The sequence below is a fragment of the Montipora foliosa genome, chromosome 9 (assembly GCF_036669935.1).
Source record: "Montipora foliosa isolate CH-2021 chromosome 9, ASM3666993v2, whole genome shotgun sequence".
Taxonomy (NCBI): domain Eukaryota; kingdom Metazoa; phylum Cnidaria; class Anthozoa; order Scleractinia; family Acroporidae; genus Montipora; species Montipora foliosa.
Window position 1 is genome coordinate 23,690,145 of NC_090877.1, and position 15,000 is coordinate 23,705,144.

General features: G+C 39.3%; 2 protein-coding genes and 1 non-coding gene across 4 annotated transcripts in view; 2 read left to right on the plus strand and 1 right to left on the minus strand.

Moving 5' to 3' along the window:
* LOC137971029 (death domain-containing ATP nucleosidase-like) overlaps positions 1 to 9,795 on the plus strand; it is an 18,625-nt gene extending 8,830 nt beyond the window's left edge. Inside the window, exons 2-4 of one of the 2 annotated variants that reach the window (XM_068817727.1) lie at positions 3,175 to 3,849; positions 4,474 to 4,662; positions 9,532 to 9,795. In XM_068817727.1, the coding sequence (XP_068673828.1) occupies positions 3,225 to 3,849; positions 4,474 to 4,662; positions 9,532 to 9,554 (837 nt within the window). In that variant the 5' untranslated portion in view covers positions 3,175 to 3,224 and the 3' untranslated portion in view covers positions 9,555 to 9,795. The remainder of the gene's footprint in view (positions 1 to 3,174; positions 3,850 to 4,473; positions 4,663 to 9,531) is intronic. The other variant, XM_068817726.1, reaches the window with a different exon arrangement.
* Positions 5,214 to 5,286, minus strand: Trnaa-ggc (transfer RNA alanine (anticodon GGC)). The gene has a single exon. It is a non-coding gene; the product is annotated as a tRNA-Ala (tRNA).
* Positions 9,652 to 15,000, plus strand: part of LOC137971584 (NLR family CARD domain-containing protein 3-like) — an 8,944-nt gene continuing 3,595 nt past the window's right edge. Inside the window, exons 1-2 of the mRNA XM_068818384.1 lie at positions 9,652 to 9,766; positions 12,130 to 12,198. Coding sequence (XP_068674485.1) covers positions 9,652 to 9,766; positions 12,130 to 12,198 — 184 coding nt within the window. The remainder of the gene's footprint in view (positions 9,767 to 12,129; positions 12,199 to 15,000) is intronic.

The window sequence follows — 15,000 nt, forward strand, 5'->3', positions numbered from 1 at the left end:
TCTAGATGTTTTCAGGGATACAGTGTAAGCCACACCTCCAATTTAGAGCTATTTAGGGAAAGAAAGTGCAGCTTATACGCTGGTGTTTTTACGGTATCCCTGATTTCTGGCCACCATAATAGGGAAAACCTTAAATAACAATAATCACAACCAGGGGTCAATTTAATAAAACTTTTACACATGTAATTTACAAGTGTAGCTATTGTTCTCAGACTCTAAAACAATGGCTACACTTGTAAATTACACGTGTAAAAGTTTTATTAAATTGACCCCAGGTTTTCTGAGCCCGTGAGACTGAGCACCCCCGGCAAACCATTGTTTTAACGAAAACCACTGGTCAGGAACCTGGTTCTGGTCATTGCTGTCTAAGGTCTTCCCCATAATAGTGGACCAAGGTGGTACACCAACATGGCATCTCATTACAAAACTCTGTAAAGTTGTGTGACATGCTCTGACAAATAACTCAAAAATGATGTACCTCAGACTTGCTGAGGTGGTTTATGCATTGGTCTTCTACAACATTTTTATGTGCTTGACCTTTTTCATTGTATGGCTTTGAAGTTATTGTTTTATGGTGTGCCAATGAAAACTATCAATCTTTTAACTGGGTGGGATGTTTCAAACCACCCTTCGTAATCATCTGAAGCATTTGAAGAGTATGAGTAAAAGAAACTTGAGATTAGCTAGTGATTATCACTAGGGCATCCAAGGTGTCCTAATGGAGAAAGGCACCTACTATTTTACAACATTGTATTCTCTGTGAGTTAAAAGCCTGAATAATTTTATGGTGTCTTTTGATTTGCACTGCATAAATGTTCATGTAGTGAGGGCACTTGTCAAGTAATGGGGGTATTAAGGAAAGCAGACGGGGAGGTATAGATGGAAGAGTATGAAGTACTGAAAGGGAAGGGAAATTTAGAAAAAAGGGACTGGTCACTTACCAGGGTAACTCTTTTTCCTCCCAGGGTAACTCCTCCAGGGTAACTCTTTTTCTTTCCTATTACCTCAAAGAATAGGGAAATCCCTTTTATACTTTAATCACCCTGAAACAATTATAAAATATTTTGTAACTAATCTTAATAAACACAAACACAGCATCAGGGGTGGACACCTCGTTTATTGATACCGGATACAGCGAGCGTTTACATTATCAGCATAAAGAAAGTACAGCAGTGAAAAAACAGTTAAGTTGAAGGAGATGCCTTTGAGTGGCTTTTGCATAACTTACAAAATCTTAAATACCCCGGCTAGTAGCCCCTAGGGATTTTACATACCAGCAAACACGCATCAAAACTTCTACAGTTAACATGAATGATACATAAATGAACACACTCCAGTGTCATTAGCAAAACGTTGCAAAAAATATTTTTAGACAGTTGATTAACAAACCAGTCAAAAGTGCTAAATAAAATTCTTAAAGTGCTACTATGATCAAATTTTTATCCCTTGAATTTTTAGGTTTATCACATAGAATTCCAGGAATGACTAAAAACACCGTTTTCCGTTTGGAAATATGCTCATGTTCATTGGTTCCAGAGATATTTATGTTTGAAAAAATTAATGTGCAAATGAGACGGCTGATGATGTCATTCACTCAACCCAACATATTACATCAAGTATAAAAAAGAGGTATATCTTGGCCAATTTCCAGCAGAGACCATTGAAGCTCGGTAGGCCAATGGTTCTAAAGGCAACACACCTACGCCTAGCATTACGGAGAGAGTAAGGCCCAGTGGTTGAGGCGCTTGCCTTGAGATCTGGGGATCCCGAGTCCAGGACACATCCTGACCATTGGTTGAATTTGTTCCTGGTAGTCCCTGGTTCAACTTCTCAGCTGCACTTGTCAATAGCCAACTAGCCTGCCTCCGGCCAGTTGGGATTCTTAATGTTCAGTTGTTGTTGCATGTTTTCTGTTGTGATTGTGTTTCATTGGCCCTGAAAAGCGCCTCTGGGGGAGTTGTCAATTAAGTATGTATTGTATTGTATTGTATTGTATTGTACAAAGAAATTGGTTCCCATGGGAACTCACTCTTTTCCAGTCCTCTCCAACCTGATTTCAATGTTTTTGGTGATTTTAAGCTAGAAAAACGTTTAACAAGGCCACAAACTCAATCTAAGATATTTCAGGAACCCATGACCTGGAGCCAACAACTCTGCTGTGTTCGTGTAACGGCGTTTTCACAGACCGATTTATTTTTAGATTGAATTTCCCGCAAATGAGACTCCCACAGGAGCCCGATGACCAATTACAAGAAATTGAGCTGACGTCGACGTCATAGGGTCACCGAACCGGAACTGCCTTTCTTTTTTTGCCTAATTCGCGGGAAGGGCTAGTCTAAAAATAAACCTACTTGTGAAAACGCTGTTTCACGGATGCTGTATGGAAGTTGCATGCTCCAGATGGGCTCCTGCATATTTATATGCTTGCAGGATCACGCAGATGAGGCACCATTGGCAAAACAAAATAGAACGCCAAACGTGGCGAGCAAAATATTTAATATCATGGAGGTCTGGAACCCAGTATGTTGCCATGGTAACAAAACTGGTATGCACACACGGTGGAGCACATCCACTAGAATCTTATCAAGCCTTTCTGGGACAAATTTGATCATATTTGATCAAAAATTCGTTTGGAGATTATGACATCATCACTTGGCTAATTTGCATATTTAAAAAACTTGAATATATCTGGAGCAAAAAGAGATATCTGAAAATAGTAAACAGCATTCTTCTGATACAGACTTAAAATGGCTTAGATAGGAAAGACGCGAATTTCGTCTCACTAACACTTTAAGACATTCATAATTATAAACTGGGCTATTTGAGAACCCAAAACCCAGGTAAAATTAATTTTAATCACAACACTTGATTTCTGCTAAAGACAGAACTCTCAGCCAGCAGTCAGAGTTTTCTACTTCTCTTGTAATTGTTCATTTAAAACATAAGAGCATGCACACGAAGCACAACAAATAAATTTTGGTTCACAACTATGCCAGTATGCAACAGTGCCTTTGCAAAATATTCAAGTGAAAGTTGTTGAATGTAATTGAACCATGTACTTGAATATTAGATCTTAATTCTAAGCAGGAATGTGTTGTCACTTATTTTGCTTCAAATTTGTTTTTAGCAAATATCGAAGCTAATAAATAATTTTGCTTCATTTTTAAATCTTAGTTGGAAAGAAGAGGAAACTTTGTTTGCCTGTCCAGGATGACTGTCAGGGCATGCCCCCAAAACTCAGGGTCAAGCCACCAAAACTGAGTGATCTTCCAAATGACAGTGAACTGTGGATAAATGCTGATCTGCCGATTGATATTTTGCTACTAACAGTGGAGGATTGTGAGTTCTTAAGTTGTTTCTCATTTCTGGAGCGACCTTTCAAAAGCTACAACATGGAAGTTGGTCTGATATATTTTGGATACATTGGTAATGCTAGTGATGAAAAGCAACTAATGGTTGCATTAAAAAGATGTTCTAAAGGTTCTGTAGTCCCAGGGGGATCTTCAACAGTTGTAAAAGATGCAGTTAGGGTCTTGAGGCCAAAGGCTGTGTTTTCAGTGGGAACTTGCAGCGGTTTAAGCTCAGATAAAGTCAAACTAGGAGATGTAGTTGTATCTGCCACGTTGACAACAGCAGCTGGATTCAAAACTCCTGTAAGTAGACATCTGAGTGATCTTGTTAGAGATGCGCCCTGTGGGTGGGTTGCTCCTTTGGAAAATCCAGATGAATTGGAGGTTGAGGTAAACTGTGATGGTGATATTTTGAGCCAAACACAGGCCGCGAGGTGTGGATGTGCTGATCTTCATTTACAATATCCAGAAGCAATTGCTGTTGAGACAGAAGGGGAAGGTAAGAGTTTTAATAAAGAATGGGAATTAAACTGTCCCTTAACTAATTTGTATTTTAGACAAATCCAAGAGAAATCCTAAAATTATTAATTATAAATTGTGTTATCTCTATCAGGTTTGGTCAATGAAACTTACCGGTAGCTTTCCAAGGAAATATTAAGCTAAGCAATGTCTTTGTTGAACGTTTTCCACATGAGGAAGGCGCATATACATACAAGAATCTGACTGGAAGCCAAGATTATTTTAGTGCATTAATGAGATAGCTTACATTGAAATGCATTATCTCCAAGGTTGAAGGTTTCATTTGACTGTGTACTGATAATGAATACATAATACTGTGTTGATAGAATATGGAAGAAATTGTCACTTTGTCTAAGGAACATTTGAATCTAAAAAACTTGGTTGTTATAACAAGTGAGGAGAATAGAATGGTTGTGAAGTGTAAGTTAAATTGTTACAACTATCTTTTAAAAGATCAAAGCCACAAAGTATATTTCGTCTGGTAAAATTGAAGCTGCTGTTTCAAGGATTGACTAGGAGATGTGAAGCAACAGAGTGTTGCTTGAAGACCTTTCCCTAAAAACGCAAAGGTCTAATGTTAACTTCCTATCATCCTTAACTTCAGGTGTTTTTGCTGCAGCCTATGATGAAAAGGTTGAGTGGGTGGTAGTAAAAGGTGTGGCAAGTTTTGTTAATCAAACCCAACTGTCAAGAAGTGATTGGATGTCCTTTGCAAGCACCATGGCAGCCTCTGTTGTGGCAAAGATGCTCAATAACCCTGTTGTTTTCCAAGAATGGCCGCACTGTAACCAAGGTAAACTTCATCATGTAAAATCTGGCAGAAGAGCGAAGGGCTAACGCTCGAAACGTCAGCTTTTAGAATCTCTGTACGGTGGCCAATTTACATTATCAACTCCGTTGATAAAACCAAATTTTTGTATACTACTTCCCCACCGACGCAGCACCACAGTTTCTTTAGAAACTACCCCTTCATTCATTGTATGTTAAATATGTAACTAACAACAACAATAATAATAATAATAATAATAATAATAATAGTAGTAGTAGAGATAGTAATAGTAATAATAATAATAATAATAATAATAATAGTAGAAATAGTAATAGTAATAATAATAATAATTATTATTATTATTTTTATTATTATTATTACTCTTATTATTATTATTATTAGTAGTAGTAGTAGTACTCAATATTATTATTATTATTATTATTATTATTGATGAAGTGATATATGTAATAATGGATCATATATGAACTGCGGATATGAAATCCATTGAAGCTATGATCTTTGCCGTTATGAAAGCAATTTTTGCAATTGCATAGAGAAGAAGCCTGAAAAATTCAGGACTTCAACGGGGTTTGAACCTGTGACCTTGCAATGCCGGTGCAATGCTCTAACCAGCTGAGCTATGAAGCCACTTACGTTGGGAGCTGGTCATTTGTGGGTTCTAATAGCTGCGAGGATCATAGCTTTTCATCGTTGATTCATTCCTTACCGGAACATTAGAACCCACAAATGACCAGCTCCCAATGTCAGTGGCTTCATGCCTCAGTTAGACTAAGAGGATTATGAGGAAAAGAGCTTCGAAGGAAATTCTGTAGACGAATAGATGAAGTGGTAAGTAATAGGACCTGGATGTGGCTTTCACATGGGTATCTGAAGAAGGAAACAGAGGGGCTGTTAATTGTTAGCGGCATAAAGCCAATCACCAAGAACTGATCCAATCAAAGCTAATATAGACAAATCACAGAATGACTGTTTGCGCCATATGTGCCGACAGAAGATGAGACAGTGAATTACTTTGTCATGGAAGTGCCAAAAGTTTTTACAGAAAGAATATAAACGAGACATGACAGAGTAACTAGGGCTTTGCATTGGGATTTGTGTAACAACACGATTTTGAAAGGAATGACAAATGGTATGAATATATTCCCAAGAATGTTGAGGATAAGTGTTTCGTTGAGAAATTATGTTCTTTTACTACTTGATTAATTTGATTAATATATAATCAGTTCACTAATGGAACACGTCATTATGACGACATCATAATGATGTAAAACCATTTAATTTTCGTTTGTTGTGAACCTGAGCGAGTCACTAGGTAAATATGAATCGTTTCTTGCTCACTCTATTTTCTGTATGTTTCATGATCGTGTAATTTTCTTATTGGTATTCAAAGCGCACAACGTCCATTGATGTAACATTCCTTACATGCACCAGAATAAAAGGTTTGATAACAGTGAAACTATCGTAACCGACGAAACAATGGCGAGAATTACAAATTACTCTATGATTTCTGAATAAAGAGACAAGAAACTGGAGGACAATATTATTGTCCTGAGATTGTGCTTGTGGACAAACAGAATAAACGTTTCCCCAGCATTGACAATGCATTCCATAGTGACAGAAGGGTGGATACAAAACAAGAGGAGAAGGACAACAAGTATCTTGGCATGTAGCTTGAGATTAAAGAGCTATGGAAGATGAAGAGTGTAGAGATTGTCCCTGTTGTTTTTGAGCACTGGGAATTATTCCGAGGAGTCCAGAGGACTAGCTGATAATCTTAAATGCTAAGGTAGAGTTGGCAGCACGTCAAAGAACAGTCTTGCTGGGATCAGCAAGGATCCTCCAGAGTGTCCCTAAAGTTGCTTGTTGCCACCTGATGATGGGACTATGTCAAGCCGTTTAAAGCAAATTTAATCCTTGAAATTTTTGTTTAATCCGCCAGATATTGGTTTAATTCAAGCCAGTAAAAAGTCATTCAATCCAATCTTTTGAGTTTGACTCAATTGACACCTCGAAATTTTTGTTGCTGCCGCAGTGAGTGAGCCTGAAGCGAGCGAACGAGCCAGCTCTGTAATCGGGATAAGAACACATTTTTCTTCGAAATGCAAGGGATTGTGGTCAAAGGCGCAAGGAATTGTTGTTACGCGGGAATGGAGGAATTACGATGTGTTGTTGGATGATTATTCGCTCCTCGTATCCTCAAACTATAGATAATTAGATATAGTTTCACTGTCACGCAACAAAGAAATAAATTCGAAATCGTTCAATGAAAGACCAAGAACTTGGAATGTTGTAGGAAACAAATCTTTTAACCATCTCTCCAATTCTCAGGTCTGTGCAGTACATCATTTCTGAGTTATTTGTCGAAGCGTTTCACACATCTTTATAGGGTTTTGTATGGAGTCGCCATGTGGTCCGCCAATATGCCTGTAATCGATAGAAAACATCTGGAGTTCACTTTGCGATGACATCGCTTGCTTTTCGCTCATGAGATAAAATACATGTGTATGAACACATCTCCTAATGTACTTGAAAGGCTCAAACTACTGAGATTCATAGGGATAGACTTTTTTTTTCCAACCAAGTAGCTTTGTATCATGGGGTCACGAAAGATGACAATTCGGAAATTTTCGAAACGAAAGACGTCGCTGAACTGGAAACTTGAAAAAGATTTGTTTGGAGGTCATCTTCATCCTCCTTGGGTAAAAATTCAGAAGACCTTGCAATTTTGAGAATTTGAGATTTTGAGATTTTCAGAATTTGATGACGTCACTGTGAAAACCATCTATTAGTTTCTTTCTTCCCTCGAGTGGGGTCCAGAAGAAGGTCTAGCTGGGGGCTCACGTTCTGTATCTTCCCTGCTCAAAACTTATTAAATCTCCCTTGAATTCCATGCACAAACCGTCGTTAAATTACCGCTAGCATATTTGAACATCTCCCTTCCCCTCAGCAGCCTTGCCGCCATTTAGGTAAAGTAGTTTAAACCTATTTCTAGTTTATTCAATCTTCTTGGGATGAGCGCGGCCATCATAAACTACATTCCCTTGAGTACGAGACTGTGCACACTTCTTTTGTTGTTCAGTTTTGTTGTGCCGACGACAACATGGCGAGCGAAGGTGAGACTTGCTGAAGTTTCTTGAAAACGTTTTAGAGAAAACTCAGAATATTTTTCAAGGTACTGTTAGTTTGGTTATGTCGTTAAGGCGTCACTGCAGCATTGTTACAAGGGACAATGAAAATAAAGATTCTATTCTATTCCATAGTTAAGCAAAGTCAAGTGCCTTCTTATTTCTGGTGACTTGTGTATCTGAATCTTACTACGACTGTTAAACGGTGCAGTAGCTCGTAGCGTTTCTGACCGATTCAGACGGCAAAAGCTCCCAAGCTTTTTCTGATTATGAATCTAGTATGATCTAGTGTTCTATGGAGTTATATTTGTTCTGGAATGGATATTTTTATTTCCTGTCGGTGTATGTTTATGCAGTTTCAAATGTAATCTTATCCTACGTATGTAAACGTCCAGGCCCCAGTTGTTCGAAGGGTGGATAGCGCTGTCTGCTGGTTAAATAACTATCCACTGGATAACTCAATTGGTTTTGCTAGTATTTATCCGCTTTATAGTGATTTATCCGTGGATATCGTTATCCACCTTTTAAACAACCGAGGCCAGGTTTTTATCTGTTGGCACGTGGAATGATATAATTTCGTTGTTCAATTTCATGATTGTGTTAAGAATAAATTAGTGGAATCTTCGACTCGACGTTCGCGAGATTTTATAGTCCTTGACTGTTTTCTCGTTTGAGAACAGTATTTGAACTCGTAGGCTGAGTGTTGGAAACTGAACCTTGTTGCATTTGGGAACTTGGCGTCGATGCTGTTCCTCAAAGGATATTCGAGGTGTTTTCCAACATTTGTGTTACACGTTAACTTCTATCTTCGTCCATCTCCATCCATGGTTTTCAACAAAATGGCATCTGCTGCTTTTCAAAAAGGTAGTAAAAGAGTATCACTTGTTTAGATCTTTGGCCGCGCTCGTCCCAGGAAGATTCAGGTCGAGGTTTGAATTGAATCAAACCTCAAGGTATTGGATTAAATGATAAAACTAAAAAGATTGAATTGAATGACTTTTTACTGGTTTGAATTAAACCAATATTTGGAGGATTAAATCTAAATTAGGCTTGGGCCGAGCCGAATTTGTCCTTGTGAATAACATCTCACATACACACGGCCTGCTCCCGTTCTGGCCTTGTAGCTCAGTCGGTAGAGTAGCGGTGATCAAATCCGAAGGTCGTGGGTTCAAATCCCACCTGGTCAGAGTTTTTCGCTTGTATGGGCCCAATTCCATTACTAGGGTTGATCTCTGAAGGAACAATTGGGTTTTAAAACTTCACAGTAGTGTTAGGCCTCACTCGAACTTGGAATCATTAATCTCGATATGCTACTGAAGGACAACAACTAATGATTATATAAATTCCAAGGATTAAATTTTGCTACAAACGCGTTTCCGTACGAGATCCTTGCTTGCTCAATGCAATCAATCCTCAGCCTATGTTGGGGTAATGTGAAGTGCTGTTTTCTACCTGTGTAAACCATGTGAGCGTTAGCCCTACTATTGGAATTGGACAGAGAAAAAGTCTGACCGAGGTGAGTATTCCCACCCTGGTCAGAGTTTTTTTTTCTGTCCTTGTGTGGGCCAAATTCCTTTAGTTGGGCTAACGGTCACATGGTTTACATGGGTAGAAAACACGGTTCACATTACCCTACAACAGTTCATTATGTTGAAGTATAACACACGGCCAACGTTAGCAAAAATGTTACCCTCCTTCAGCCAATGTTAGACTTTTTTCTCCCTCTGACCCACCTTTATGTGCCTAGATCACAGGGAGGCAGAGGTCTAACATCAGTGGAGGATTGCATTGGGAAAGCAAGGATCTTGCTGTCAATTACATCCTGAACAGTGATGAAAAACTGTTCGTAGCGGACAGGAAGGTAGAAATGGATTGCAATGATCTAGAGACACCAAAAGACTTCAAAGAACAAAGAAGAGCTGAAAGCAAGGCAGAGTGGAAAGAAAAGGTCTTGTGTGGTCAATTTCTTAGACAAACAGAAAGTGAGAGAAACGAGAAGACCAGGGCATGGATAAGGCGAGGAGAGCTCAAGAGGGAGGAGGAATCCCTTATCGTTGCTGCATAAGACCAGGCAATAAGGGCAAATGACATTAAACCAAGTACTAGAGCGAGTTTCAATCGAGTGTCGTAAAACCAAAACCAAAGTAATTACTTTGGCCAATCAAAAAGGACGGAAACAATCCTGTAAACCAATCAAAACTCGAAGTAATTACATAATTTCTGGCTCTCACAACGAAGATATTGATAAGACCCGGGAGTAAATACAGAATATGCCATCGGGCAAATGAAACTGCCAGCCACAGTGTGGGTGGATGCCCTAAACTGACTCAGTTGGAGAATAAGAAGTGGCATGACAATGTTGTGAGGGTGTTGCATTGGGACCTTGCACGAAAATGCGGCTTCTAGTGACAGGGAAAGTGGTTTGAATATGTGTTGGAGAGTGTTCTTGAGAATGAGAACTTCAAGTTAGCTGATCTAATGGTTATAAACAAACAAGAGTAGACCTGTCAAATAATTGATTTCGTAATCCCAGAGGACATGAATGTAACGGCAAAAGAAAAGGAAAAGATAGGCAAAAAAATATTGGGAAGATGTGGAGAGTTCGGTGCAAGGTGCTTTCAGTTGTAATGGGGGCATTGGGAAAAGCCCCAAGAAGGTTGGAAAGCAACTTGAAGTGCATTGTTTGGACACCCCAGTGGAACTCATCCAAAAGAAACACCCTCCTTGGAATGTTAAGAAAGCTATCGGAACTTCAAGGAATCCAAGTTTAACCTTAAGTTACCTTAGGCAACTTGCTGTTGCCTGGCACCTTCAGAGACAACACGAAACCCAAGATCAGAGACCTGCGTGTTGATGTTGATAATTAACTACTTGATAACCGAGAGTAAAGTCGTTAAAGCCAAATCTCAAACTGAAGGCTTGCCGTATTGACCGAGCGACAGCAAGGTCAATACAGCTAGGCCGAAGTTTGAGATTTTACTGTAACGACCGAACGGCCCAGGTCATTAAGTTGTTTATTATATGGCTAACACAACGGTTCTAAAGAAGAAAAAGCTAATTTGCATAATCCATAATCGGCGCGTGGGCATTACGGGAGAATAATGCGGTATGGCCTAGCGGTTAGCTGCTCTTAGCCAATCGGAGCACGCGTTATATCGCCCAGAAACACTAGCCATATAATAAGATAATAGTAATGAACTTGGATGAAGTGTCAAGTTTTCTTGCGCTGGGGCACGAATTGCACAGTTGTACATTTAAATCAAATCAAACATTGGTTTTTGAAGAGAGTGGAAAACCAGAGTGCCCTGAGGAACACCTTTCAGAACAGAGTAGAGAACCAACAAACTCAATGATTCGAGTCTGGCAATCAAACCTGCGACACATTGGTCGGAGGTTAGTGCTCTCACCATTGCGCCAGTTCTGCTCCCCCTATTGATGTTTGTGGTATTTCTTGAAAATAGCCAAAAAAAACATTGATGTTAGCAGCCACTGTTGGTGATGAAATGTTTCCACTTAAGGTGGCTCAAACCAGTTTCAACACTTTTAAGAGACCTTGCTATTGGGAGGATTGACACTACAACACTTTATCACGTAACGGCAATGCTTTGGTACCACGTGAAACACCAATTATTACTGAACAAGACGCAGTCATTTTTGTGACGTAACAAGTTACCATGGTAACAGGAAAGCCTTGCAAAAACACCCTATATATTTGCTATAGTTGCTCATATCTGAAAAACAAACTCAGTGACCCCGTTGTTTTATTGCACAAAAGTGATCAGCAAGCCAAGAGGAAACTCTCCGCAAAGTTTAAAAAAATTCTGTGGGGCGGATTCAGAGCGATCTTAAATTTTCAGTTATTTAAGGTGGCTGTGAATCGGCTCCACAGAACTTTTTTAAACTTTGCAGAAAGTTTCATTCTGGCATGTTGATTGCATTTCAGAAATAAAAAATGGGGGTCACTTAGTTCGTTTTCGAGATACGAGCAACTAAAGCCAAAATATGGGGTCTTTTTGCAGGGCTTTCCTGTAGCCACGGTAATGTTTTACGTCACAAAAATGACCAAATCTTTTTCAGCATTAATTGGTGTTTGACATGGTACCATAACATTGCTGTTAAGTGATAAAGTCTTGTAGTGTCAATCCTTCTACATAAGAATGTTTCTTTCAAGTGTTGAAACTGCTTTGACCCACCTTAAGTTTGATTTGCCTCAGCTGGTTTTTTGTACATGCAATTTCTACAAACGTTTCTGCTGCTTTGGTCAGGTTTTGGAGACACTGATCACACCACCCTGCGATAATTTCTATTAAAATGTGGTTCACAAACATAAAGTGTTTATCTTCAGGTAAAAGCAACGAGAACTTCGAGCTGGCAAATGCACGGAAAAGAAAACGAAATGAAAGCCAACATGAAGGTTAGTTCACTGTTAACTGATGTTGTATGAATGCGATGAAACTGACGTGAGAATTTTAGTCTGTTCACTGAATTATTGGTGAAACCTTTTAAGCGTGCTTGGACCTTGATTGAATTAAAGGGCTTCGTCAAAACTAAATCAAAAATAATGATGTTCTACTGATTACCAGTGGGGATGCTCTCACCTGCCATTCAGCAGCAAGAGATTCGTAAGACCTGAGGCCAATCAACTCAGGCTCATAACAAGCGGCCTGCATAACTATTACAACTAATTAAAATGTAAAAACGTTCTCTGGTTAAAAAACGGTTAAAAACAATCATGAGCTTTCGGCTATCAGTCTATAGCCTTTAACGAATGAAAAATTTTGTAAGCGAGCGGACGGAATATATACGAAAAGGGGTGCGAAAAAATTCTTATAAAAGTGTAATACAAAAAGAGGTGTGAAGAAGGAGTGAAAAATAATGTAAAAAAGCCACCGTCACCTACAGTTCCCAGGCCAGAAGAATTGGTCTCTATGTTTTTCAAATGTGTTGATCCATCTGATACTCATAAGGGTTTTGCATGCCTCCCCTACATCAGCGGCCTAACTGAGCCTCTCACGAGATTACTGTCAGGGTTGTATATAAGAGCCGGCAGTCGGCGAAGTTCGCCGTCTTCTCTGTCAGGTTTCGCCGGCTACTTTCATTGTTTGAAGAGTGAAGACATGTTGAGGAGATGATGTTTATGAGGTCTAAACTACTTGGGCTCAATACAAATAAAAATTTGCAGTGCCTATCTTTTCTGAAAACACATAAAAGACTTCTGACTCAAGGGCAGCTTAAAAACGTTATGCTTGAGACTTTCGTTTTGAAACAATCTTGCTCCGGTGCCGGGAAAGTAGGAACAATATGATTTGTTGTCCGCCATATTGGATTTCGATATCTTTAAACAGCCCCCGATTGTATCTTACCGGGAGGAAAAATCACTCAAGGACGTTTTAGTCCACGCAAAACTTCCTTTAATCACGCCGCAATCATAAAAAAACTTGTAAACAAAGAAGCACTTTCAAAAGGTTTGTTCTCAAACCAGAAGGAAATTTACATAAATTATGATGTTCTGCTAGCAACACGCTCAGCCTGCGTTCACGCATCTCTTACCACAACTCAACTGAGGAACAAAACTAGCCCCTGATCATTCACTAACCGCTCCTTCGTTTTCACTTCGAACCTTTCAGTTGATCATTTATAGCGAACGTAGAAGCTGAGGACTGACTCGTAGACTTTATTTAAACACTTGAACGTAACGCTCCTCGGAGTTAAATCCTACTTGCCCGCATAAGTGCTCGTCCTCTCGAGGGCATCTCTACGCTTCAACATGACAACGGATCTTTATCCAACGTCACTCTTGATCAACTCTCACTGCTTTACGGAACTCCTAAACTCTTCGGAAAAAACTACATCACTCTTAAACCGCTCGAGTGATTTTCAATTTTCGAAATTACTACAACCAAGTTCCGCAAGCATATTTTCCCGCTAATTACACAGTGGAACGAATGTGTGTCATCTTCACACCTAAACAGGATCGAAACATCCTTTACGCCATTGACCAATTAGTATCCTCCAATCAGCTTCTTTATTTAACAACCAATCAGAAGCCTTTGCTGGTCTAGTCCTTCAAGTATGTGCCATGTTTACAAGTTGTCAAGTGGCAATATTTGCCGTGCTCGTTAGCTCCAGCAAAACCACCAAAAAGATACAAAAAATATCACTCAACTTTTTGTTTATAGGGTTGTATTATTGAAATGTCGCTTGGTCTTTCTTTAAGTAACATGGTTTTCATAGTATAATTGCAGCTTGATTCATCCCTCTAATGTCTGAGTTTCATGGCCCAAAATGCCAGGAAATGCATTTTCCGGCATTCAGTTTTCAAAAAAATTCCGGGGGAGCATGCCCCCGGACCCCCCTAGAAGCAATGGGCAAAAGCCCATCGTATGGGTCCTCCGGACCCACAACCGTCTACTTTGCAAAAAACCCCGGCTACTTAAAACCTTAAAGAAAACCCTGAATACTCCGTAAAAATGAAATCCGCGTTGTCAACAAACCATTCAAAACCCTTCAACAAGAATTCCCGTCTCCGAAGTTCAGACAACCATCACATCTCAAATCCAATGTTGTTTATAAAATCCCTTGCAAAGACTGTCCATGGAACTACATAGGAGAAACCGGAAGATGCTTTCAAACCCGAAAAAAGGAACACCAACGTAATTTGAAGAATTATGCAAAAGGCTCAAACGTTGCTAACCATGCGTGGCAAAACAACCACTCCATTGACTTCGATAACGCTTGTGTTATTGGCAAAGGCGATTACCGCGTTCGAAAAACACTAGAATCATGGCATACAGCAAAAACTTTCGACGCGGATAATAACTCTAAGCCGTTGCCTAGGCAATACTCCATTTTATTGTAATTAGTCGCTTTTCTACATTATTTTTCACTCCTTCTTCACACCTCTTTTTGTATTACACTTTTTAAGAATTTTTTCGCACCCCTTTTCGTATATATTCCGTCTACTCGCTTACAAAATTTTTCATTCGTTAAAGGCTATAGACTGATAGCCGAAAGGTCATGATTGTTTTTAACCAGAGAACGTTTTTACATTTTAATATGTCTTATCCTGGTTACAGTTCTATTTTTACTCGTATTACAACTAAGTTTAGAGATTTAAGGAGATGGTAAATATCTTATATCTAGTTTTAAGACAAAAGACCTGATTATCAGGAATGGCATCGACTGTTTAGAAAAGTTAACAAGGTAAACTAGTGCC